This window comes from Onychostoma macrolepis, chromosome 03 (genome assembly GCF_012432095.1).
Source record: "Onychostoma macrolepis isolate SWU-2019 chromosome 03, ASM1243209v1, whole genome shotgun sequence".
NCBI classification, from domain to species: Eukaryota; Metazoa; Chordata; class Actinopteri; order Cypriniformes; family Cyprinidae; genus Onychostoma; species Onychostoma macrolepis.
Window position 1 is genome coordinate 23,489,774 of NC_081157.1, and position 26,219 is coordinate 23,515,992.

Sequence of the window (26,219 nt, forward strand, 5' to 3'; positions counted from 1 at the left end):
TTGTGGAATTCAGTATGCTTTATGTTTCAAAAACTATTGTCATTATTCTGCTTCCATAAGGTCAGTTTAATCACGTTCAATATTAATGCGCTTCCTATAAACCCACTGCGCGTCGGGCGGTTCTTCGCCTCCACGTCGTGCATTCAAATCGTTTAATGCACAGCTAGCCGTTGATTATCCCTTACATATACTACTGTGTTTGCCTTACTGGCCTCTTTGGTGCCATTCCATCGAGGTTTTTTATTTTTCTCATTTCTTATATTGGACGCTGCAACAGCTTGAGGCTGTCCACATAGGACTTGTTAACGCGTCGCTTGCAAAATGCACATCCGTTTTTCCCTTTGTGTCAGAAATGGTGCAAGCGTTTGGAGTACATACATGATAAAAATAAAAAATGAAAAATATAAAGCTAAATATGCAAGACCTCAATGTGGTGTGCTTGCTCTCTAAAAAGGCGGAGATGTGTTTACACCACTTAACCAATTGGTTAAACTAGTTAGAACCTGCACATTGATTTAAACACTTAAATCACATGCATAAATGCCATTTATAAACCCTGGTCAAAGCCTGAAAAAGTTGATTTTAGCAAACCAGGTTATTAAGTAGTATGATGGGAGGGACTGTGTTATCACTGTGTGATATGAGAAAGTAAAACCAGACCAGGAATGACCTCCGAATGATCTCTCATATCATCTTATTTATTCACACTCTTGAGAACAGTGTTGAGTTGAAGGTAAGAATTAAGAAATAGGATTAGATTGACTAAAATTCACTGAATTTAGATTTTCTGGGCGTGTTATATTAAAAAACATGTTTTCTCTTCTTTTTGCATCCGTGTCATTCAGAGATGAAGTTCATTTGTTTGGCTGTCCTGATTATTAGTGGAGCTACAGATTCAAGATCAGGTAATTATTTGAAGGGCTGAAGTGTGTATTCATGTGTACAAGAAAGAGGGAAGGAGATTTAATAAGTAACTTATGTAAGGGACGAAGTACAGTGAGTTGGCCATTGTCCAACTGTAGGCTAGAGATTAATTTTGCGGTCATGACTGGTGCATTATCCTTTTTGCAAAGATATTTAACATCTAAACAAACAAATGTACAAATATTACAAAAAGCCACAAAACAAATAATTAATATTTTAACTGTTGTAAATCTGTAGAACACAAAACCTTTATGACATGCAGTTTAGTTCTGCTCTCTTTCTCCTTTACAGAGCAGTATAAAGCAGTTGGTCCTGCAGATCCTGTATTTGTTGTAGCTGGTGAAGATGTGATTCTGCCCTGTTCAGTCAAACCCAACATCAGTGTTGTGGACATGAGAGTCGAGTGGATTAGACCTGATCTGAAAAACTCACTAGTGCATCTCTATGAGGATCATGAAGACAGAAACACAGAGCAGATCGAGTCCTACAGAGGGAGAACAGAACTGAATCATCAAGAACTACAGACAGGAGATGCATCACTCAAACTGTCATCAGTCCAAGTCTCTGATGAAGGACGTTACAAGTGTTTTATTCAGTCCAAATCCTGGTCTGATGACGCCACTGTAGATTTTATTGTTGAAGGTGAGTAATTGGTGGATGTTTCCATTTATTCGCTCTAAAATGCTGGGATAAAATGACAGTTGCTGGGTTATTTGGCAACTCACTGCTGGGTAAATATTGAACAAAAGAACAGCTTTTTGTTTTGTTTTTGTTTTTTGACATAGTTCTGGGTCAAACAACCTGATATTGAACCCTTGGGTTTAAAAATAAATAAATAACTTACCATTTTTAGAGTGTGATATTGTCCAGCAAAACAAAAACAGGTTTTTAGACACATTAAAAAAATTCACTCACTGAATGTTGTTGACGTTGGTCTGTAGTTGTAGGACGTCCTCCAGTGATCACTGTAGATGGGTTTGATGATTCAGGAGGGCTTCATCTACAGTGTGAATCTGAAGGTTGGCACCCTGAACCTGTTCTTGAGTGGCTGGACAGTGAAGGAGTTATTTTGAGTTCAGAAACTACAGACACACACAGAAACACAGATGGATTCAGTGTGAAACAAACCATCACTGTATATCACAGCGACAAGATTCACTGCAGAGTCAAACTGAGACATCACACGCTGGAGGCAGTAATTATCAGCTCAAGTAAGCACTGGCACTTTTGGTGTGCAATTTATAATGTTTTTATGATTATTTGATACAGTTGGATTGAATAACTGATTATCAATTCAGTGCATTAGGTAAATGTGTATTGTACTGTCAGGGCCGGATTATCCATAGACGGGATTGGGCGAGTGCCCTGGGGCACCAGCCAATAGGGGGGCACCAAGTGATTACGATAATGACAAGACCTTTAAAATATTTTTTCATGTTTTGTATATATTATTTTGCTGGAAGAGATACAGATGCATAGAAAATGAACAGTTAATGATACAATATACAGAGAGAATATCAAATATATGCACGCATATAAAGAATTGCGATTGGGTCAGGTCCCAGTGTATTTGCCCCCTCCCCCCAGTCAGAGTCGAGCATATTTATTCACAAATGGATAGGCAGCATCGACTTGGCGGTTGTGCGAAACGTAAATTTAAAAAAAAAAGAGAAAATATCATGACACATTGCCAGGGCTATACAGGGCGACTGAAAAGTAGCTACTGTGTGCGACTATCAAAACATATTTAGGAGCACCTGTGCGACTAACCCGATCAGCCAACCCATTCTCACTCCCAAGGCGTCAAAAACTGAAGCATGGTCAAACGCCTTTCGCGTCACTATGAAGACGCCAAAAGTGCGCCTAGGCGTCATTATATGACAAAATAGGAACTCCATTGCTTTCAATTGCTTGCTTTATGCGTCAGGTCAAGACGCTTATGGAAAATGACAATACGTTCTCCGCCGTTGTTTTCAGTTGTTTGTCTTAGTTTAATGGTTTGCATGCATTTGTAAAAAATATAAATAATTTTATATACATTTATACTTTTATTGGAGCACCTTACCCACCCCTACCCTAAACCTACCCACTTCAGAACAACATAAAACACGTAACAGTTAACAGGCAAATGTAAGTTAAGTCACCGGTGTTTATTGCAAAAACTGCCCATAAACAAGCAGTATAAAAGCATTACAAACAAGTCGTGCTGCATTCCAGGTCTTCTGAAGCCATACGAAGTCTTTATGAGAAGAAGAGAGCAAAACATAAGGTTTTAATCGCTGAAAATGATCCCGCTCCGTTAACGCTCACATCTCATTCAAAAGATACTCAAGTCCCGTAGCATGACGCAATTGGTCACGAGACACAGAAGAGCCAATAGCCTGTCAGAACAGCAAAACGCAATCGGTCACGAGACACACAAGAGCCAATAGCATTTCACAACCAAGGCTTCTTCTGGCGGCATTTTTGAATTCGCGCACAGACTGCATACGGGATGAGCTTAACGCGCCTACTCCTCTCACAAATCAAATGTTTTGCCTCGGAAGACTTGGAATATTCATATTTTTTGAATAAATTATGACAGTAGTTGTATCTGCCTGTTATATCTTGTGTTTTATTGACAAATTTAGGGGCAGGGGTTGGGTTATGTGCTCATAATGTGTAAATAATGTAATATAAATAAAACTGTTGTGGCTGTTTACATTGAAAAATCACACCCCAACATATATGCAATAATGGCAATGTTATTACACAATATATAATTTAATTATGACGATAAAATTCCCAGTATGGCGTCGGCATATTGACGCTAAGGGTTTCCTATTTAAAGCAACGGAGGACCCTGCAAGTCGAAAAATGACGCTAAGGGGTACCTTGAGCGTCAAAAGCGACGCCAAGTGGTCCTGACCAAGCTTCAATATGTGACGAGTTGGGTGTGAGAATGGGTTGGATCAGCATAGGCTATTTGTGTTTGCGCTGAGAGGAGCTTCAAAGATTTCTACTTGCGTGTTTGTGCAGCGTTGAGTAATGTATCGCAGACATATGTTGATTCCTTGAATGCAATGTTAATCAGAATCCACTCACTGCTCAAAATACTTTTGTTCATTGCTGAGTTATGCACGCTCACAAATGCTCTCGTTATAACAAACAAAGTGTAGATGGTGTAAATAAGAGATTCGTTGTGCAGTGTAGAGAGCTTCATTGATTATAATGGAGTTTTGTGAGATTGCTGAAGTGAGTAACAGCTTTTAAAGATTATTAAAGGTGTTTGTAAATGTGATATTAAATTAATACAACAGCTCAATAAACAATAAGTTATATAAAGTGATGTACATTGTATGACTTTTAACAATATTGCCTGATTTTGCTCTATTTAGTCAAGGAACATAGTTTCAAACAGTCACAGCCGAGCCGCTGCGCGTCTCCATTCAAACATAGCGGTGTTTCATTTATGAATGAACCTGCGTTTTTAAATGAGTCTAGTGAGTCAGTGATTCAATTACCCACTCATAAAGTGAGTCACTTGCTTCGTTCCTGAATGAATCAGCTGTTCAAACGAATCAGTGATTTACCGCCACCTGTTGGCAGTTTTATTTTTATGTTTAAAGTGTCCTTTCAGTTATTTAAATAATTTCAATCAAACAATAGTTCTATATTCAAAATGTTATATTTAAAACATTAATCTCACAACATTGTTATGAATTTAAAACATCCATGCCACCTCTGAGCCTCTCTAAATGTCTGTAAATTTACCTACATGCCACTTTTGTGTTCTTCTGTGCCACCTTTGTAGTGGAAACTAATTTTGTTAAATGATTTCTTTTGATTAGTAACTTATTCTTCTTATTCTACCTGTTCTTATGGAATTTTTTTTTTTATTAAAAACGGGGGCACTTCAAATGTGGTCACCCTAGGGCACTACACTGTGTTAATCCGGGCCTGTGTACTGTACATTTACAAGTAATTATTGTGATATCTACAATATCATTGTTTACATTATTAATCATTTTGAAAATAAATTATTAATCATTTTGAATCAAACAGAAATAAAGTTTTGATTGGACAGTGTGCTCGCTCAGTGTAAGTCATTATTTTGATTTACAGGTAATATGTTTCATCTTTGGAGGGCATCAGCCATCCTGTTTTCAGTTATAGTCGTGCTCAGTGGATTTGCTGCAGTTCTGATAGCGGTGTTCGTTCACGAATACAGAGGTAAAATTCTTGTGTTTGAGCTTGAGTCACATGTTTTATTCATTTCGCAGTCCACTTACAGTGTCCAGCAGTGGTGTTTTGTTCCTAAAAGTCAAAGTTATTATTTCATTGTTCATTTAAGGTCTCTTTTTTCAGAGTTGTGAAATAATGATATAATTTTGATCTATTTTTCTGAAATTTCTTCAGACTGCAATGAATCAATTTCTTAATTTTGACCTACAAAAGATTAAAGGGATAGTTAACCCAAACATGAAAGTTCTGTCATTAATTACTCACCCTCTTGTCGATCCAAACCTATAAGACCTTTGTTCATCTTCTGAACACAAATTAAGATATTTTGATGAAATCTGAGAGCTTTTTGACCCTCCATAGACAGCAATGCAACTGGCAGTTCCCTATCTGTCGGTCACTACGAGTTATGTCGTGACGACATATGGGATTTACTTGGGAGCCCCAATCATCTCTGACTTAAGAGAAAACGCCAATGAATATTGGCTAGTGGATTTTGCATACCTGCGCCACTCCCCGTGCACACGGGTATAAATAGGCGGCAGGTGCATCCACTCATTAGGTTTTTGCTTCGGAGCCGGGTGGATGAACGTGTTGATCTCCACAAAGAGCCATTCATCATCTGTCTGGAAGCTGTTCTGGTTGGCGTTATGGTGCGAACAGCGGTGTCCCTGTCTGCAGCGATTCCCCTGGGCACTTCAACTAAAAAGAGCAGATTTCCTAAAAGAACAAATCACGGTCGGTTCGCGTCTTTTTAAAGACGCCGTTCCGGCCGTGTCCTCTTGGTTGCGGTCGTTTCCTATCCTCCGTCCACGGCCACGATCGTTGTCTTCAGTGTCTGGGCATCCAGCGCGCTGAAGCTGCGTTCGTGGATGGTTTATGCGTTCGCTCTGAGAGTGTAACCATGGTAGCGCTGCGATCGCGCCTCTCTCTCCTCACGGGGATGGGAGGGGCTCCCTCTGTCACTACATGCGCTGGCTTCTCTGCCACGAGAGCCTGCAGAGAACCATCGGCTAGTACTCTGGGCGATCTGAGGGCTACAGTGAGAGCTTTTCCGCCGGGCCAGTCCCCACAGACCTCTCACTCCTCCCGCAGCAGAGCTCCTAGTCCTGAGCCCTCGCGGCGAGATGATTGGTTCCTCGGCACGGGCCGTGGCTCGCGACCACGCCCTGCCCCGGTTCCTTTCTTCCCGGAAGTGCATGAGGAGCTGACGAAGTCGTGGATGGCCCCTTTTTACGGCCAGAAGCGGCTCGTCTGCCTCCCCCATCCTCGCTACCCTCGATGGCGGGGTAGCTAGGGGGTACGTTGACATTCCCAGGTGGAGAGTGCGTTTGTGGTGCACTTGTACCCGCAAAACGCCGCCACTTGGAGGAATTGTCTCGTCTCCCATCCAAAACCTGTCGGCTGACGGCCGCTCGCGGCCAAAGGTTGCAGTGCTGCGGGCCAAGCTGCCTCTGCCCTGCATGCCATGGCTGTCCTGCGAGTACACCAGCCAAGGCATTAAAATGCACAAGGGTAGTACCAACCCGAGGTTGAGTCCCTCGGGAAGGCGATGTCCACACTTGGGGTCCAAGAGGGCCATCTATGGCTCAGCCTTGTTGAGAAGAGCGATGTCGACAGTGCGCTGTTTGCCGCTCTCGTCTCCCAGGCTGGACTGTTCAGCGACACTGTCGAGGTTTGTGCCCAGCAGTTCTCGGCAGTACAGAAGCAGACCGAGGCCAATTGGGTAACAGGTAAGTAGCACATCTTGCCCCGGCGTGATGCACCGCTCCGCCGCAGGGCAAGCCCCAGTCTGCTTGTCGCCGTGGGCGCCCTCCCGCATCCTCCAGAGCTGCTCTGCCCCGTGCTGAATCGTCCCATATGCCGGTGCGTCGAGCCTCTCGCAGGAGTGTGGCGCCCCCTGTGTCCCAGTCTTGGATTGGTTTGCAGCGATCGACCTGAAGGAAGCTTACTTTCATGTTTCGATCCTTCCGCGACACAGACCGTTCCTACGGTTTGTGTTCGAGGGTCGGGCATGGCAGTACAGGGTCCTCCCCTTCGGGCTGTCCCTGTCCCTCCCATGTCTTCGCGAAGGCACGGAGGGCGCCCTTGCCCCGCTACGGGAAGTGGGCATCAGGATCCCCTCGAGCATGGCCCGCGTGCGAGAACAGTTGTGTGATCACAGGGACCCAGTGCTTCAGCTCTCAGCCAGTTGGGGCTTCAGGTCAACTGGGAAAAGAGCAAGCTCTCCCTCGTGCAGAGAAACTCTTTTCTCAGTATGGAGTTAGACTCGGTGAGTGTGGTGGCGCGTCTCACCAACGAGCGTGCCCAGTCCATGCTGAACTGCCTGAGTTCCTTCAGAGGCAGGACGGTGGTACCACTGAAACCCTTTTCAGAGGCTCCTGGGGCATATGGCATCCGCAGCCACAGTCACGCCGCTCGGGTTGCTTCATATGAGACCACTTCAGCACTGGTTGCACTCCCGAGTCACGAAGTGGGCATGGCGTCGCGGTACACTTCATGTGAACATCATACAGGAGTGTCGCCGTTCCTTCAGCCCCTGGACGGACCTTGCCTTTCTACGGGCCGGGGTGCCCCTAGAGCAAGTGTCCCGGCATGTCGGTGTCACGACGGATGCCTCCAGTACGGGTTGGGGCGCTACATGCAACGGGCAGGCAGCCTCGGGGCCCTGGACAGGGCCTCGACTGCCTTGGCACATCAACTGCCTAGAGTTGTTGGCAGTGCATCTGGCCTTGCGGCAGTTCAGGCCACTGCTGCTCGGCAAGCACGTGTTGGTCTGTACGGACAACACTGCGACTGTCTCGTACATCAACCGGTTGGGAGGTGTACGATCACGTCGCATGTCACAGCTCGCCCGCCATCTCCTCCTCTGGAGTCAGACGCGGCTCAAGTTGCTGTGTGCTGCTCATATTCCGGGGGAGCTCAATCGTGCGGCCAACGCGCTCACGTTCCCCGGAGAATGGCGACTCCATCCTGAGATGATCCGGCTGATCTGGAGTCGATTCGGGGAAGCTCAGGTAGATCTGTTTGCTTCCCGCGAGTCCTCCCACTGCCAGCTGTATTACTTCCTGACCGAGGCCCCCCTCGGCAGGGAAGCACTGGCACACAGCTGGCCTCGGGCTCTACGCAAGTATGTGTTTCCACCAGTGAGCCTGCTTGCACAGACACTGTGCAAGGTCAGGGAAGACGAGGAGTAGGTCCTGCTGGTCGCGCCGTACTGGCCCACCTGGACCTGGTTTCCCAAACTCACACTCCTTGCGACAGCTCTTCCTTGGCGCATTCCTTGGCACCATATGGCACCCGCGTCCAGATCTGTGGAACCTCCACGTGTGGCTCCTGGACGGGACGTGGCAGACTTGAGCGGTCTCTCACGGACTGTGGTAGAGACCATCACTCAGGCTAGAGCTCCTTCAACAAGGCAAGCCTATGCACTGAAGTGGAAAGTAGTGCTTTCTTTCCTGCAAGAAAGGTTGGAGCGTAGGCTGTCACCCTCCACCTTGAAGGTGTATGTGGCTGCTATTGCGGCCCATCACGATGCAGTGGACGGCCGGTCCCTGGGAAAGCACGATCTCGTCGTGAGGTTCCTGAGGGGTGCCAGGAGGTTGAACCCTCCTAGGCCACCCCTGATGCCCCCCTGGGATCTCTCTGTTGTCCTGGCTGGGCTTCAGAGGGGTCCTTTTGAGCCGCTGGACTCAGTTAAGCTTAAGTTCCTGTCTGCTAGACAGCGATCCTGACCGCGCTCACTTCCATCAAGAGGGTCGGGGACCTCCAAGCATTTCGGTGAGAGAAGAGTGCCTTGTGTTCAGGCCGGTCTACTCTCACGTTGTCCTGAGACCCCGGCCTGGATACGTGCCTAAGGTTCCCACCATGCCCTTCCGCGATCAGGTGGTGAACCTGCAAGCACTGCCCTCAGAGGAGGCAGATCCAGCCTTGGCGTTGCTGTGTCCCGTAAGAGCGTTGCGCATATACGTGGACCGCACCCAGAGCTTTAGAAGCTCTTTGTCTGCCACGGAGGTCAGCAGAAAGGGAAGGCTGTCTCCAAGCAGAGGTTGGCCCACTGGATAGTGGATGCCATCGCCTTGGCGTACCAATCCCAAGGTGAGCCGTGCCCCCTAGGGGTGAGGGCTCACTCCACACGGAGTGTTGCCTCCTCCTATGCGTTGGTGCACGGCGCCTCTCTGCCAGACATCTGTAGAGCTGAACACCTTCGCGAGATTTTACAGTCTCCGCGTCGAGCCAGTTTCTTCCCGTGTGTTTGGTAACAGGTAATGGCGGGAAGAGATGGCCGGTGTCACGCTTGCTGCGCCATTCCCCCTCACCCTGGGATACGAGCGCCGTTTTCCTCCTCCAGTTCAGTTCCCCGGACGGCGAACCCTGGTGGAGTTCCTCCAGCACCCCCGGCAGTCAGACTGGGTGGAGCAGTCTGACGCCAGGCCCAGTACTTGTGTTAGCTTGCCCGGGTCTCCGGTCAGCCCCTGTACTGGGCTAGGTGTCCGTATGGCTGGATTCCCTTCGGGTAATCCCATATGTGTATTCTACCACGGTAAGGTTTCCCTCACAGTAAACCTGTGTCTTCCCTTTGACAGAGCCCTCTGTCAGGCCCTGCTGGCAGCTCTCCTCCCTACCCTTAGGTAGGATCTGCCCCAGGGTCCAGTCGTATGTAGTACTGCCCCAGGCCTGGGTCAGTCCATATCAGTGTCTCCACATGTTACCTCCCTTCGGGCAGGATGTGGCCTCCGTAGCGCCCTTCTCTGGAAGGCTCGCTTCCCCGTCGTTACTGCCAAGCTGTAACAACAAATAGGAAAGACTTGAAGCTATCTTTCATTGAAGGTCGAAATCCCTTCCGACTTCTGTGGGGAAAGGAACATCGGCTTGGCTATCTCCAGCAGCGATGTACTCAGTGGTCTCTGTGGGCACCAAGGTTAGCGAATTTGCGCTGGGGCGATGGGAAGGTTGCGACCTTTCGCATGGCATTTGTCTGTCACTCGCTCGCTTGTCAGCATCTGCATGCCACAAGGTTGTGACGGGGTTCAGGTTGTGGCGCTTTCCATAGGACCCCTATGTCGTCACGACATAACTCGTAGTGACCGACAGATAGGGAACGTCTCGGTTACGTACGTAACCCTCGTTCCCTGATGAAGGGAACGGAGACGTTATGTCCCCATGCCACAATCTCGAACCATCGCTGGTTGCCAGGGACTCGTTCTCGGCTCCTCAGCGTAAAAACCTAATGAGTGGATGCACCTGCCGCCTATTTATACCCGTGTGCACGGGGAGTGGCGCAGGTATGCAAAATCCACTAGCCAATATTCATTGGCGTTTTCTCTTAAGTCAGAGATGATTGGGGCTCCCAAGTAAATCCCCTATGTCGTCACGACATAACGTCTCCGTTCCCTCCATCAGGGAACGAGGGTTACGTACGTAACCGAGACGTTTTTATGGCCCAGAGAGGTAATAAAGACATTGTTAAAATAGTCAACTTCATTTAATGATGCCTTCTCTTCTGGGCCAGTCTCCGCCATCATTAACAAGAGTACCATGACTCTCATGAATGGTACTGTCATGAATGGCAGCGGAGACTGCCCCGGAAGAGAAGAAATTGTTAAATAAAGCGCTGGTGTCAAATTGACTATTTTAAAGATGTCTTTACTACATGTTTGGGCCATAAAATGTGTCAGTTGCGTTGCTATCTATGCAGGGTCAGAAAGCTCTCGGATTTCATTAAAAATATTTTAATTTGTGTTCCGAAGATGAACAAAGGTTTTTTTTAGAATGACATTAAGGTGTGTAATTAATGACAAAATGTACATTTTTGGGAGCACTTCTGTGTTTACATCTTGTAATTCTGTCAGGAAAAGTCAGAATTGCAAGAAAAAAGTCAGAATTGTTAAATAAAAAGTCACAATTACCTTATAAATTTATTACCTTATAAATGTTTTATCTCCTGGTGGAAACAACTGTCCATATCTATTCAATGTTGTTTTGTCTTTATTCTAACTTTTTTTTAGAACACAATCAACTACAGAATGAGAACAGGAGAATAAAACATGGTCAGTTTTACAACAAGTGCTTCTTTACTTTAAAATCATCTGCACACCTAGCTGTGGATTATCCCTGCTTTGGTCTGCAAAACAATCAACACACTTTCTATTCATTTATAAATAAAATGAGATAGATTTGATTTTATAGCAGTTTAGAGATGTAATAAATGCATGTTTGTATCCATGTGAATTTAAATGATTAATTTAGTTACCAGATTTACATGTGATGTTAATACATTATAACACATCTAATGATAATTTGTATTTAATATTTGCATTGACTATCAAAAATCTATATATTTTCAATGTTCTTTCATCTTGTCTTCATTTTGATTTTTTTTTTTTTTTTTAGAACTTGAACTTTTGCAGAGTCAGAAGATACCAAAAGGTGAATTTTGTTTAATATAGCCTTATTAAATTATTAATTTAATTTCAATAAAATTCATTGCGAAACAATTAATGAATGCACAGTGCATATATGAATTCTTATATGAATAAAGGTCATTATAGAGTATTTTGAGATGTAAACTGATCTTGTTTTTTGCTGGTCTTCAAGTGGTGAATAATATTTAAATCTGACCTCTTTGTTGATGGATCCTACTATGAACCCTTTGTAACTTAATACTGTTTTTCTGTTTCTAGTGATCACGCATTTAGAAACAGACAAGGGTGAGTGAAAAGTACTAATGTTTTTATATTTATATACTTTCAGAGTTTGGTAGAATACAAACTGTCACTGGATAAATGCAGCCAAATGGTTCAGATCCCAAATGATCAAACAGGTGATGGTTTGTATGTGCCACAACAACAAACTATTATTTGTGATGTTCTTGTTGGGGTGTGAAGAATTGTACTATATTTACACAACAATATACATATAAATTGCAGTTTTTTTTGTTTTGTTTTGTTTTGTTTTAGTTTTTTTCTATTTGCTTTGGTACAGTTTCCACAAATAAGATGTACATTTTCAAAACTCTTAGTACAATGATATTTGACCATACACAATGAAAAGGCAGTTACTGTGAATGCAACTTTTAGAAAAAAAAAAAAATTTCATGGAAATTATACTTTGTGCTTTTGTGTATTGTACTAACACAATTGAAAATATGCTGAAATGTTTGAAAATAAAAGTATGTTTTTGATGATTTTTTGTGAGATTAGTAATAAGAGTTTTTGAAAATGTGCTTATGAAAATTGTATCGGAACAATAAAAAACGATCTAGAGACAGACATATTGCTTTCTCCAAAAGATGACTCACACGTAAGATTAAAAATCCACGTTACAAAATGGTAAAAATGTTGTACATGCTATTAGCTTATTTTAACATAACAGACCAGTCTTTATAGTAGATACTGTGTGAAATGTGTCAAATTTCTAAACTTAAGATTTGAGAATTATAAACATTATTGTTCATAATGTAATATGCTTTAAACATTAGGTTTATTAAAAAGTAAGCGTCCCAATGCAGAATCTTCTTTTTTCTTTATAATGATTCCTCGCTATATGCTATAAAACAATATATTACTGTTATTTTATTATATACTTGTCTGTAAAGCAAAATGTTCAATATTTCAACAGTGAATTCAAAAACTGTGGATGGCGATTCAGCTAATGCATGTCTCACTGAGTCTGAACATGGGAAAGAAATAATAGATGACGAAACAAAACCATAAGAAGGTAACAATTGAGGCAAAATGACAAATTTGATCAAAATTCTTTATGATGATGAGACAGATGGATGGAGTGTATTTTTAACTTTTACACTATAACCATACTGTAATTGATGATGATGCAAAACTAGGCTGCAATACAACAATGACACAACTTTTTACAATCTTATCACAGTTGACACAGTGTTATTTAAACCCTAAACAATATTCAGTGTAGGTGATTCAATTATAAACTAAATTTGTGTAATAAAATTTACTTTGAGCATGTAAATGTTTTATCATGCATGTAATACCTACCCATGAATAATACGTAAATGTGATGCTAAAATACAAAATGTTTCTATAGTTCTATTTTATTCAACTCAAATGAAGTTCTATTTCTATTCTCGCCAGACGGTGGCGCTAGGTACTTATTATTTAATTGGTAAACTCTTGATCCAGTGAATTTGGGCTGGAGTCATAGAAGACTCCTTGCTTGCTGTCTGTATGTACAATGAAGGTCTGATATTTCTGAACATAATGTAAAAAGATTGAAAAAACTGATTGTTATGAAACTAATATCTTATGTAGTCCATTTCTTTTTAAAATAAACCATCAAATGTATGTCTTCCAAATGTATGTCTAAAAATTCTTAAAAATATGGTGAATAACAAATTTATTAATATATTTTCAAGCCCCACCTGCATATGTGTCAGGTTTTTTTTAATTTTATTTTTGTATATTGTTGATGTATGGAACTGGTGATAAAACAGAAGGTGTGTGTGATACTTTTGGTCTCTATATGGCTCTGTCTCTGCTACATTATTTCTCTGTTTTTAAAATTGTTTTTTTTTTATCTCTCAAGTACAACCAATAGTATGATGCCTGTAATTGTAATATGTGAACCTGGACCACGAAACCATTCATAAGGGTCTTTTTTTTTTTTTTTAATTGAGTATTATACATAATCTGAAAGCTGAATAAAGAAGCTTTCCACTGATGTATGGTTTGTTAGGAATATAGGACCATATTTGGCCGAGATACAACTATTTGAAAATCTGGAATCTGAGGGTGCAAACAAATCAAAATATTGAGAAAACTGCCTTTGAAGTTGTCCAAATGAAGTTCTTAGCAATGCATATTACTAATCAAAAATTAAGTTTTGATATATGTATATATATGTATGGTAGGAAATGTACAAAATATCTAAATGGAACATGATCTTTACTTAATATACTATTGATTTTTGGCTTAAAAGAAAAATCAATAATGTATTGTTAGCTATTGCTACAAATATACCCGTGTGACTTAAAAGAGTGGTTTTGTGATCCAGGTTCACAAATGTCATTACATAGAATTTTACATTGTAGCTCATGAAATTAATTGTCTGGTTTGTGGCATGCGATTATTAAACAGACTTTTATAGACTTTTTATTTAAACTAGCACCTGTCTGTATGAGATGTACCCTGTAGAAATATGCTTTAAAGATGTTTTTCCAGTTTTAGTCGTCCATCTTTAGTTGTGTGAGTTTTCTGATACTGCAGTTGAGTTAGTGTCTGGTTGAAGGGGCATGCTAATCTATTCTCTGAATGAACAGAGATGCAGAGATTATCTGACAGACTGCTGATCACACTGTACTGAGGACTCACAGCACATGCTGGACGCCTGGATGGGCGATTCAGAAAAACTGTTGCATAAGTAGAACATCACACTGGACATGTCGTGTGTGTGAATACGTGATCTGCTGAAGGTTATATGTGCATAAATGAAATCATTGTTATGACTAATTAGGCCTTTAGCTTTATCCATGTTTTAGTTAAACTCTGATATTTTTAAAGTCATGCTATTGCTTGAAAGGTCATTTGTGCAACATTTATCACTATTGCAATTCATAAGTCAATGTTATCAATTATAGTTTTTAATTGCCATATAAAGTAATAAGAAATAACCTATAAAATAATGAAAAATCTAAATATTTAAAATAAATTGTATATATAAATAGGCTCTCTCTCTCTCTCTCTCTCTCTCTCGCTCTCTCTGTGTGTGTGTGTGTGTGAGAGAGAAGAGTTCAGATGCAAAAGCCTCTAAGTGCCGTTTGAAATTTTGAATAGGTTCTTTTCATTGCCATTAAAGTGAAATAACTGAACATAAACATTGGAGCCTGATAAAAAAAAATACTAATTTTAGAAGAAGATTTAAGATGGCACTTAGAGGCTTTTGCATCTGAACTGTTCATATATATAGGCTATATATATATATATATATATATATATATTTTTTTTTTTTTTTTTTCACTTGTGGTCTTACATTTATGTGAATACATGTTTAAATAAATGAAGCAAAATCAAAAACACAAATTCCTAATCTCAATTAACCAAACACTGAGTGTCTAATTTAATTATTGCATGAACTATGGAAAACAGGATTAATCTCATACATGTGAATGTTGCATCCTGTTACCTTTTAGGGGGCTGATGACAGCTAGATTGTTTTGGAAAGAGGAAGGACCATCATGTGCAGGTTTAATCATCTTATGATGCTCAGAACTATATAAGAGCTGATGGGAGAGTATGTGTTGACAGAGAGCCGCAATCTGACCACCTCGACACATATAGGGACAGAAACAGAAGACCAGCAGGTGAGTACATCTGGTTAGAAAGAACAGAACATCTAGGATGGAAATGATTTGTAATATTTTTGTTAGGCTTCAAGTTCCAGTTATGCCTAAAGGTTATACTGATTTAATAGGAGTTATATATATTTGCAGTGACCACAAAAAGTATTTGTCCTATAAAACTGACTGAATGTCATTGTATGGCATTTATTTTAAAGAAAGATAGAACACGCTCACCTATCAAGCAAAACATTGCACAATTACAGGTGTGTATAATGATAAAAACAACAGATATATTGTTCAAAAAGAAGACATTAAGCAAAAATGAGGAATATTTAGTCAAGAGGAAAATTTGAGATGCAGATAGAAACTTGCTTTTGCATCTAATGCAAGACATTCAGACATTTTAAGTGTCTTAAGCGATCTGTTTCAGGCCACTGTCTCAACTGCAACAGAAAATATTGTCATGCAAGTGATGTTTTGGACACATTTCCTGTATTATTGAACAGTAAACAAGCATTGAACTCTTGTGTGTTTTAGCTGATAAAAGGAAGAGTTTGACTTCATGCACATTCTGCTTATTGCGCACTGACCTTCATCTAATGAGATTAATTGAGAAACCCTCTGGACAGCAGATTACAGGGGGGCTTGATCATTGTAAAGGGGATTAAAGGAACCTCCTTCATTATCACATGTCTGGACACTGAGATTTAATCATTATTATACTCATCTATTCATCTGGTGAAACCTATAAACAAAAATTCATCATTATAATAGAGTTTTGATTAGTTAATGATTAATCATATTAATTGTTTTTGATTAATCTTTAGTGGAAGTGCAATGCAACTGGAATATACTTAACTGCATTTCCCCCAAAGATTAACGAAGGATTAATGGTCTCATCTCCTCAATCTCTTGCAGATCATCATCAATTCAGTGCGCTTGCTATTGGTCTTGTGAATATGGATGTCTCCAAGCCTAAAGCGAGCAGCAAGGTTGCCACACGGGCCATGGCGCCCGGCAGTCCCCACAAGGGCCCGCCCAAGTTCAAACAGAGGTCAACACGGCAGTTCAAGAGCAAGCCACCCAAAAAGGGTGTCATTGGGTACAAATACTTTTTATGCTTTTATTTTTTATTTATTTATTTATTTGGATCTTTTATGGATTCGCATGTTGTATCTGTGCTAATATTAATGTTGTTTTTATTAGATTTGGTGAAGAAATTCCTGGAATGGAAGGATTGGGAACTGGTATGTACAATTTTTAGTCAAAACAATATTATATAATATTACATACTCCTCATTATATATTTAAGTCATTTGAGATTGTGTAATCATATTTTTCTCTCTCACAGACTTCAACGTGATCTGTCCGTGGGAGGCATACAGTCACCTGGAGTTACATGAGCTGGCCCAGTATGGCATTATATGAGGTCATTTCCTGTTCCCACATCCCACTGAACAACATCCTGCACCTTAATACATCTTTTAAATATTAATATTCATACAGCAATATCTTTGGTTGATGTTTGGTTAAATAAATCAGCAATAATGAACTGGATGTTAGTTAATCTACCTCTTAAAACTGAAATTTCTTGTAGAACTAGATTAATTTCACTCTGTCGCCAATGCTAATTTCAGATAACCTTTTCATACTCTGTTTTTACTTTATTATTTTACGTGTTATAGTATTGTCATATTGACATGCAATGGCCATTTTAGGTGTCAGATTTTACTTCCTTATAACCCTGCAAACATCATCTTAGGTTACTAAAGGTAGCATGAGTTGTGGATTTTTGTGCTTTCATTTTGTCAAATTGCAAATGTTCAAAATGAGTTTGGATTATGTGGGGTCTCAGTGTTTGCCCATAACGCGAGTACTGGGAGCAGCTCTCTGTGAGAGCTCGGCCCAGTTTATTGGCCTTATGATGCTGGAGAGCCATAAAAGAATGAGTCCGTCTCATTCCCGGCAGCGCAGAAAAGGTTTGGATATATAATAAAGTCTGATTATTTTCATACTTTCAGTCAATCTGAGTGGTTTCTCAACCTCTGGTCAAATACAAACTGAAACATTATGCAGTCTGTACTTGAAAGCAAGATGGTTTCTATAGGCCTACAGGTTTTTGAGCAAATCAAATAGCCTATTGGTTACAAACCAAGTGGTTTTGTTTGTTTGTTTGTTTGTTTTTACAATGCAAAACATTAACAGTTGCTTAAATGTTTAGTTATTAAAACTATTCACAGAGAACATGCTTTCGCGTTAAAAAACGTGAGACGCAGGGTAGTGGAATGAAAACGAACTTTTAGAACGCTGAATCGTGCGTGAGACGCTGCGAAAAATGCGAGAGCGCAAAGGTCCAACACATCCATCAAGCGCGTTTACATAAGAAACAATGGAACAGTACAGTCTGCGCTAATAAACCAGATGTGTCTCAGGTAAGTTACGATAAGTTTGCAGGCGGAATAATCAAATTTTTGATGAAGGGACTGAACTTTTGACTTTAAGTATTTTATCTTAGGTTTACATTCCTTATAGTTCAGTGTTTCATCTTTTTTTTTTTTTTTTTTTATTATTATTATTATTTTTTTGTAACTAAAGAAATTAGCGGTGTTGTTTAGAACGCGAGCTGTTTAAGTTTGACGCATGCGCATGTCGCGATCTACTGCAAGCATTGCGTGCTCCAGCTGTTTTCTTTGAAACATTAGCGATCTTTCGGCTAGCCTTGGTTATAGAATCATAAATGTAAGAAAGATCATTTAATTAAATCAAACCACACTTAAACACTTTTTAAATGTTTTATGATGTACAAAATTACACAAACTCTTCAAGTGCCCATTCTCACATACTTTTGCTGTTTAACGTTAACTATTGATATGTTAACTTTTTCTAGATAGATTTGCAAACAGTTTCATGTACATGAAGGAATTTGACCTGATAGGCCTAATGGTTACTATAGTGGCCCTTGCTCTGCGTTATAAATTGCGGTAGAAGCGTCGCATTTGCGAGTATTGTACTTTTGACCAGCTTAACTCACTAAGAATAGATACTTAATGAAAACATTTACAAACAATAAAAACCAATTAAATCCTTGTAATGCCTTTAAGATTTTACATGCTATCATGAAATTCCTAGACTGTTTGTCTCCAGAATAAACAGCTTAATATATCCAGATGTCAAATGCAATGAATTCATTAAATGCAGGCTGGTTCATAATCCCCAAGGCACAGTAACATGTTATTGGAAACATCTGAATCCATTCACTGCAGAGATTGTAAGTATACATCATGCTGAGCTCTGCTCCACCGTATCTTCTGCAGCAGACGGGCCGTTATGAACAGAGTGAGTATCTGGACCCCCAGCACAATGATGACTACTGTAACAATCACTCCACTGTGCTGATCAATCCAGCGTGAGATGCTGCCCAGACAGCCGCCCAGGAAGATCACACTTTGGGCCGTGAACTCGTCCAGCTGTTGGGCACCGACTCCACACTGAGTGTTCCACACCGTCCCGTTCTCTAGGGGGTCTATACAGCATGAGGGGGGCACTCCGCACGCTTGGACCCCTGGAGCTGAACAGTTGAAATACCTGTGCCAGAGAAATTGATATCGGTGAGACTCATTCAAATAAGTATGACATAATGCTTTCTGAGTTAAGGGCAGCTTAAGTGTGTGATTTATTATTGCAAAACATTAAACATTATTGCAAAAATAAGTACATTTGTGAGTAATAATTAATTGATAGTGTTGGGGTGCATGCTTAGACATTGCTACTTGGTTGCTAAGGTGTTCTGACTGGTGTTTAGCATGTTGATGTGTGGTTTCTAGGTGTTTGTTTACTAGTCGAAGCCAAAAGAGTTCATACAAACCTTGTTGTCATGCTAGGATGTTGCCATGTGGTTGCTAAGAGGTGCTGAGTGTTTTTAGTGCAATTCCATGCCACTGTTGTTTACTGACCCAAGACTCTCAGATATTCTGGTCTCTAGATAGCGCGTCTTACCTTTAATGTAAGTCCATAGGATTTTACAGTTGATGGTTTTTTTGTCCTCTAACAAGTGTGAAGTGTTAATACTTGCTAAGCCTGTGTATTAAGACTGGGATTCCAAAACTTATTTGTCAGCTGAACCCCTTTGTTTTGATAATAATAATGAAAATAATACTTACTGCTAATATACTACTAATAATAATTGTATAATAATAATAATAATAATGATGATGATGATGATGATGATAAATACTCATATTATTGACAATTTCATTAATAATAACAACAACTATTATTATTATTTATTATAATAATAATAAAATTGTATCAATAGTATGAATATTTTTTTATTTTTTATTTTTTTATTATAATTTTTTTATGATTTAATTCATGATTAATTTTCATCAAACTCCCACAGTCCCTTCAGGAACCTCCAGTTTGGGAAACCCTAGATTAAGATAAGTACACTAAAATAGAAAGATGACATACTCAATCGAATAGAGACATTATTTGTCTATAATGGGTAATCGCAATTGGGATTGCAAAATTAGGATGATTGCGTGATACAATGAAATATATTGGAAAGCATTAAAGGGACAATTATACAAAAAGTCTGAATAGAATCAAAAACAACAAGCAGGCCAAACTATGAGTCCAGATTCCACTGCAAAGCATTAAATACTGGAGAGGCTCTTCATTAAAAATTAGGTTGTATAATCCTTGTATTTAACTTTGGACTACATCAGTGTTGGAAACCCATGGAATTACTCATGATGTCAGCCCCTCTCTCGATTTCCACTCACACATTGATTTCCCAGTCTCTGTAGGTATCAGCCCCGCAGCACTGCAGGCCCGTCTGGATCTCATCAGTGATGAACCTCAGGTCCAGGTCGTCCTGGTACCGCACCATGGCAGCCAACATGCCCGAGCGAAAGTACTCCGCGATCTGACCCTGCAGACTGTACAACACGACTGCCGCCAGAACCTGCGCCGCCACCAGGAGCAAGACTGCAGCCGAGAAGGTCCGAAGCAGACACATGTTCTCCCGCAGCACCCCCACGCATCCTATCAGGCTCAGCAGGGCCAGAACGAGACCCAAGAAGGTGAAGAGCAGCATGGGGTCCGTCCCGATACCGCTAATCTTCTCCTGAGTGAAGGACTCTTTGTTGATCAGGCCCCAGAGGCCCACGACCAGTGTGCCCAGACCAAGAACAGTGAAGAGCAGGTTGCTTGTCACCAAGAGATACTTGAAAATGTAGTCGCTCCAGCTGGATGGACTGAGTGCTCGTGAGGTGAAGACATTCCTTGATGAAGCTCTGGCTGACTCTTCATGGCTGGATAAAGTCGAGCTCGTCTGACTTCCGGAACTGTCGTGTGTTCCCAGATACGAGACAGATGAGGCATCTTCTGCATTTCTTATATCTCCCTTGATGGTAATAAGAAGTAGAAGGTTCATGAATTTGGTCAGTTGATTAACCCAACACAGTTTGGGCAAGATTCACTAAATAGTTACAGTGCATTAATAATAATAATTAAAAAATTAGATTTTTAAATTAAAAACTAAAATTGAAATACATTTTACATTTAAAATCTTTATTTAAATGCAAAAAATTTAAGCTAAAAAAATATTAAAATACGTTTTAATAACACTACTACTATTATTATTAGTAGTAGTAGTAGTATTGTTGTTGTTGTTGATGTTATTGCTATTATTATTATTATTAATATTATTCAAATAAATAATATAAATTATTATAAATAATAACTGAATATGGATTAAAATGAATAAATAATAAATAATAATAAAATAAAAATATGTTTAATAAGAATAATAGTAGTAATAATAATGATGATTATGATGATGATGATGATGATGATTGTCAATAATAGTATTTTTAATTATTATCATGAATTATTTCCTAATAATTTAATAAAGCACTCTTGGTCAGTTGAATACATTTAGACAGTTTGGGCCAAACTGATTCAACATTTATTGAACATTTTAATAATAATTAATCATTAATAAACATAATGATACTACCACTACTACTACTAATAATAAATGTATATTATTATTATTATTATTTACAATTTTAAGCTATTGTTATTAATTCATTCTAAATAATCAAACACTCTTGCAACTCTCGGAACCATTGCTAAAAAAAAACTAGTCAGTTTGTTGCTAAATAGTTTGTTGCAGGTAATCCTGCCTTAAACATATCATTGGTTGAACCAAAAGTTACGTTGCTCAAATAAACAGAAATAAATTTTCACTGAACAACACTATTAACAGACACAGTTAATTAATTTTCCATAGTCAAAAACATTGTTTGTTGATGAGAATAATGTGCTTTAAAAAGTCCAATCAACTGGCAATTTTAGCCAGTAGAAATTCAAATAAATTAAACTTAAAGAAACGACACTACCTTTGGAATAAGAGGCTTGTTCTCTCCATTCTGGAAGTGATTCCTCCGCTCCCAGAAAAAGAGGAATCTCCCAAAAGACGGAAACCACCCCATACCTCCCAAATACCGGGAGTGGACTCTCTCTGTGCTCCAGACTGTCAGGGAGAGAAGCTGGTCGACTGAAGGGCTAGAGAAGACCGAGGGAAGGGAGTGAATCACAGTGAGAGCGGGCCACGGTTCGGCATTCCAGCATCATGTGAGAGTCACAGTACTGCGGATTAGCAGGTCAGGGTTTGAACCGGCCCTGAGGCTCAACCAGACAGTGTGCAGCTCACAGGAAAGACTAAAGCATTAACAAGATCCTTCACTGCTTCACCACTCAGACACAATAAAGCGAAGTCTAAGCATTAGTTTATAGTCTCAAGAACAGTGTTGTTATTGTTAACTACAAGACTTAAATTTAGATTTTGTTCATTTAAATAAAACAAAATATAACATAAAAAATAAAATATAAACGTTTTTTTTTATTAAATTAAATGAAAACAAATAAAATAAAATATGAAAAAATGGAAGAAAATTAACATTTAAAAAAACTTACAAATTATAAGCATTACCTTCAATATTTATCTTAATTTAAATGAAAGAAAATATAAAATAAAATAAATGATAAACATTGCTTAAATAAAATAAAATAAAGGAAAATTAAGTAAAATAATGAAATAAAATATAAATTAAATTAAATATGAATAAATATTTGATCAAAATGAACATTTAAAAAACTAAAATAAATATTATATAGAAATATTGCCTTCACAGCTTACTGAAATTTAAATGAAAATGCAAATAAATTAGCTAAATAGAAATGCTGTATTTAAAAACAAATATAAATAAAATTACAAAAGCACAAAATACAATTACTAAAATGTAAACTAACATTAAAATGAAATGTCAAAATATCAATACATACTCTAATGGTATGTAAATAATACTAAAAATTCTAGACTTTGTCTTAATTTGTGCCTCAAGCAAAAACAAAATCATATGGGTTTGAAATGACATGAATAATATGAAAACGTAAATTTTTGATAAATTTTTATATTTGAAACAGATGTATTCCTTGAGATTAGTTTTGCAGTAAACCACAATGTAAAATACTATCCTTCAGTGACTTTCAGTAAAAACCTGTGGAAAACGGCAGTGAACTAGCTGTTCACTGAAGAAGGGAAACTTGCTGCTACTGAAAACATTTGCAGTCCTCGGGAATTAAATGAAACATAAAATGAGCGTGATGTATGCATACATCTCATGGTGATTTTTCCTGTGGTTGTGCAGATGTGCTCGCTGTGAGACGTTCTCCAGGCTGCTGGATCCTCTCCTGACCTTGGCCTCGGCTCTGCGTTTTGAAGTGGAGAGCGCAGCACAGTAGGTATTCCAGGAATGAACGGAGCAGATTTTTCCTTCTCACAGCTCCTTCCACGGCCAAATCATCTCACACCACCTGACTCCACAAATATTGCTCACACAGACACTGCTGTCTGTGCAAACTCCATAAAACTCTGCTTCCTTTGCCATCTCTGGAGGTTGACTGATGCTCCTGTATGTTTGCATGAGAAACATGTGCACTGCTCTCTTCAGTCTTACCTTTGTGCTATCTAATTTTGCAATGAGAGATGTCCTGATAATTAATTAATTAATGGCGTAAAGCATCACTATTTCTATTATTCAAAATTTTTGTTATGGATCTGAAATGAATCTAAAGATTTGGCCAGTTTGCACCAAATTTACTAAACAGTCTCAGTGTATATAATTATGAATGAAAAATTGTTATTTCTAATAATAAAATTAATTATTTATAATATGATTATTTATGAATATATGAAGAGTTTATTTGCAAAAACAGATAACTCCATTTTTATCATGTTTTTCTTGCATTTTATTGTGTTAGATAGTATTTATTTTTAAAGCTATTTTTACCTAATCAAAATAACCCAACTGCAGTTTGATTGAGATTAATTGGCATGCACAATGAAAAAACATCATTTTTGAAAATTGTTAAAAATGAGTTATCTGTTTTTGTTCATATAATCATTAGTGTAGCAGCAATAATAATGTAAGGGGTAATAAAGTTATTATTATTATAATGATTCATTGTTGTTTCCAAGTTTGCAACAAATGTAAATATTTATCATAAGTATTATAATATGGCATAATTAGTGTAATTATAATAATTATCTGAACATGTGATTTCTCAGTCATGGTCTTCAATTTCATCACATCATAAATTAAGTCTCTTCAAAAAATATATAAATAAATAAAGGTAGGAAACTTGCGCCCTTCAATTAGAGAATATTAATTCTCTAAATAAGAACATAATGATGATTATTATAAGTTATTATTATTTCCAAATTGATTTTCAATTGATCCAAATTGACATTATTTGTAGTACTACTACACTAATTGTTATAAATAATATCAATAGTAATAATAATCATCATTATTATGATCATTGATAATGGATTTTACTACTACTACTAATAATAATAATAATAATTATTATTATTATTAATATTTATTATAATTTAGAAATTAATTAACAGACTTTGGTAAGTTGAATTCAAATTTACTTAAAGGTTTCAGTGCATTAATAATAATAATAATAATAACCAACTGGATCTACAGATAATAAAGACTTGTTTGCAAACTTTTACTTAACAAACCATCTATGAAAATAATGGAGGATCTGAACTGTAGTCTATATATCATATATATCGCTCCTCAAAATGTATTTCTCTGGACATTTTGCCGCCAAGTACAAATTGATAATCATTCAAACAGAAAACTGTTAGTCTGGTATTTTTGTGGAAACCTATGATTTTTCCTCCATTGTTATGTTGATAAATGAAATGCACCTGTTAAATCTGGCTATGGGTTGAAAGTTGTGTGCCAATCTGAACACGTCAACCCAGATTCTGTGGCGCAGGCCGTAAATTTATAAAAGCATATGCATCACTTCAGTTCTGCAGTTGCTTTGATGCTTATTTAGAAGTATTTCACTGGGAAAGTTTCAGATAATAAATTAGACACTGTCTAAAGAGCCAGACACAATAAAAATTTAAATATGAAATTCAGTAAAGGTGTCTAAAGTTTATGATTTCTCCTGCTTCTTCTCGCTTTCTGGCTTTAAAAAGATTTCCATGAAAATTTATTGTTTGCTCCTCTACTTTTTCACCAGCTTGCCACATTTCCCTTCACCAGAAATATTCTCTAATTGAAGGACGCAAGTTTCCTACCTTTATTTATTTATATTTTTTTTGAAGAGGCTTAATTTATGATGTGATGAAATTGAAGATGATGACTGAGAAATCACATGTTCAGATAATAAAACCACCTGCTACATGACTTGCGCTCTTATAGAGTGAAAAACCGCGTCCAGTGAAACTTATCATCACCTCTAATAGGAATCAAGGAGTCACGCTGAAAGACTGATGAAATCAGGCAACACTCTCTGTGTTTTCTCTATAGAGCCTATAGGTCGTCCTTGTTCTCTTAGAGATGTGGCATGTGCATTTATTTTAGGGTAACCATACATCCTTGTTTTCCCTTACTTGTCTAAATTGCATGAAATGTCCTGGTTTTGGCTTTGTTTTTCTGTTGTTTTCACACTTGCTGAAGGTAAAGACTGAAAAGTAGTTGACCAATAGCGCTCAGGCATTATACATAACCGTGTGCGAGAAGGTTGGATCAGAAAATGGTCAAAGCAATGCAAAGATTTGCACATATGAGGGCTGTAAAGAGCAAGTTAGGAAAACCAAGCCAAGAACAGGACGTTTTAAGCAATAGAAATCCCAGCCAGGACATGTCTGGGAAAACCATGACGTAATTTCTTTATTATCATTTTGTCATTTAATGGACAATAATCATGTTTTTTTATTGCCAATTCTTAAATAACTGTTAGATATTGTTACTAAATTAAACTCTAAAGTGCTACATTGTTTCAACACAGTCACAGTAAGTTTATAATTTATACTTATAATTTGAATACATGAACTCTGGCAGTATCTCTTGGTTTCATTGTGACTTGCAGTAAATTAGCATTATAATTGTGGGGGAAAAAACTTAATAACCCATGACATTTCTTTTCAAAACATTGTTGTATGTGTCCAAAAATGTAAAGTCACTATTCTTGTATGCTGTGCCAAAAATAATAGTTTTTCTGAAACAAAATTGATCACAATGGCTTTTTCCCCCATAACAGATTTAGATTATAAACAATGAAATACTGTTAAAGACTTGCTTCTGTTTTAACTATGTGGCCAATTTTATTATGTCACTGCCTTAAATATGATGTTTGAAAGACAAAGTCATTGTTTTTATATATT

At 38.7% G+C, this 26,219-nt stretch overlaps 3 protein-coding genes across 7 annotated transcripts; 2 read left to right on the plus strand and 1 right to left on the minus strand.

Moving 5' to 3' along the window:
* Positions 1–761: 761 nt before the first annotated feature.
* On the plus strand, positions 762–15,443 carry LOC131537064 (butyrophilin-like protein 3). 5 transcript variants are annotated; one of them, XR_009270160.1, is made up of 9 exons: positions 762–905; positions 1,216–1,566; positions 1,866–2,135; positions 5,029–5,136; positions 11,154–11,195; positions 11,539–11,574; positions 11,899–11,968; positions 12,766–12,864; positions 15,305–15,339. XR_009270160.1 is itself a non-coding variant. In XM_058770310.1 (9 exons), the coding sequence occupies exons 1-8, from the start codon at positions 848–850 to the stop codon at positions 12,858–12,860; spliced, it is 987 nt and encodes a 328-aa protein (XP_058626293.1). In that variant the 5' UTR covers positions 762–847; the 3' UTR covers positions 12,861–12,864; positions 15,305–15,443. The 5 variants fall into 5 exon arrangements, 4 of the variants coding, with proteins under 4 accessions (XP_058626293.1, XP_058626294.1, XP_058626292.1 ...); XM_058770310.1 differs by lacking the exon at positions 11,899–11,968 and adding an exon at positions 11,829–11,855 and having other exon boundaries at positions 15,305–15,443; XM_058770311.1 differs by lacking the exons at positions 11,899–11,968; positions 12,766–12,864 and adding an exon at positions 11,829–11,855 and having other exon boundaries at positions 15,305–15,441.
* On the plus strand, positions 15,337–17,468 carry pde6ga (phosphodiesterase 6G, cGMP-specific, rod, gamma, paralog a). The gene is made up of 4 exons (XM_058770314.1): positions 15,337–15,475; positions 16,373–16,556; positions 16,661–16,701; positions 16,806–17,468. The coding sequence occupies exons 2-4, from the start codon at positions 16,414–16,416 to the stop codon at positions 16,880–16,882; spliced, it is 261 nt and encodes an 86-aa protein (XP_058626297.1). The 5' UTR covers positions 15,337–15,475; positions 16,373–16,413; the 3' UTR covers positions 16,883–17,468.
* Positions 17,469–18,408: 940 nt separating this feature from the next.
* tspan10 (tetraspanin 10) lies at positions 18,409–21,954 on the minus strand. The gene is made up of 3 exons (XM_058771548.1): positions 21,862–21,954; positions 20,239–20,861; positions 18,409–19,039 (listed from the first exon to the last, which is right to left on the minus strand). Exons 1-3 carry the CDS (start codon positions 21,952–21,954, stop codon positions 18,709–18,711), a joined length of 1,047 nt encoding a protein of 348 aa, XP_058627531.1. The 3' UTR covers positions 18,409–18,708.
* Between the last annotated feature and the right edge of the window lie 4,265 nt (positions 21,955–26,219).